We start from the raw sequence: 1,210 nt of genomic DNA on the forward strand, positions 1-1,210 counted from the left end.
TCAGGCATCATCCGAATTGCCCAGCACTTGCACCTGGAAGGCAGACACGTGTGGGCCGAGACAGCTGGTGACCGATACCCTGAGAGCCGTCAGGCAGACAGCCTGGGCCAGCCTCTGGGGGAGGGTGGGCTCTGGCACAAGGTGGCCCGTCCCCTCCCAGCAGCTGGGAGGTGTTGCATGTGCATGCATGACTGTGTGCCTGTATGTTGCATATGTGTGCATAGGTTGTATGTGAATGCGTGTGTTTGTGTGTCCACGTGCATGTCACGATGTAAGCGTGCATGTGTGCGTGTGTATGTGTAAGTGTGTGCCTGCAGTGTGCACTGCATGTCTGCACGTGTGTGCTGGTATCTGTGTGTGTGCACACATGTGCAAGGGGGAGCCCCCAGGCTGGAGGGGGAGCAGGTCTGTGGGTGGGGAGGTCTGGCTGAGGCAGGTCGGGGTGTCTGTGGGGTGGCAGGCTGTGGGGTTGCTGTGCTGGGCAGGCGACGGGGGCCTCGCGTTGGGTGAGTCTCGGTAGGGCCAGGGGTCTCCAGGGATGGGCCCGGCCCCGTACCAGCAGCTTGACCAGCTCCTCCTTGTGCACGGGCTGCAGGCCGTCGATGCAGGACTTGAGCTCTGTCAGCGCTGCTCTGGCATCCTCGTTGACGTCGTACTTGCCCAGGGGCCCCTCGTAGAGCTCGTCTGGGGTCCCCACCAGCAGCGTTTGCAGGAACTCCATGAAAAACTCATCATTGTCCCCCGCTGTGGCCAGCCCTGTGTCACAGGCGAGATGACGCCAGGCCAGGGCTCCAGCCGCCATGGTCTCCCCATCAGTGCCCGTCCCTCCTCCACCACACCCCAACCCTGCCTGCCTGCAGACCCCCCCGTCACCCTTGATCTCGGCTGCCCCGTCTCCGGTCAGGCTCCCTGGGAGCCCCACGGAGGGATGGTTGGGCCCCTGGTGCGAGGCTGTTCTGACCTGGGGCTTGGAGGGCCGGCTGCGCGGGGCTGCGCGGGGCAGGTGGGGGCCGGGGCCAGCAGGGTCCTTGCCCCCCTCTGTGGTGGGGGCAGGCAGAGCGTCCACTGCAGGGGCCCGATGCTGGGATTTTAGCCCCCACCACAGAACGCGCTAGAAGCACAGCGTCTGCCGCCGGCCCAGCGGCACAGACTCACCGCAGACGCAGAGCATGGCGAGCGCGGCCAGCAGGAGGGAGCTGCTTCCCTTCAT

General features: G+C 65.3%; 1 protein-coding gene across 1 annotated transcript; it reads right to left on the reverse strand.

Moving 5' to 3' along the window:
• On the reverse strand, window positions 1–1,210 carry SCGB1C1 (secretoglobin family 1C member 1). The gene is made up of 3 exons (XM_069470447.1): window positions 1,156–1,210; window positions 557–756; window positions 1–33 (listed from the first exon to the last, which is right to left on the reverse strand). Exons 1-3 carry the CDS (start codon window positions 1,208–1,210, stop codon window positions 1–3), a joined length of 288 nt encoding a protein of 95 aa, XP_069326548.1.

Source organism: Eulemur rufifrons, chromosome 6, assembly GCF_041146395.1.
Source record: "Eulemur rufifrons isolate Redbay chromosome 6, OSU_ERuf_1, whole genome shotgun sequence".
NCBI classification, from domain to species: Eukaryota; Metazoa; Chordata; class Mammalia; order Primates; family Lemuridae; genus Eulemur; species Eulemur rufifrons.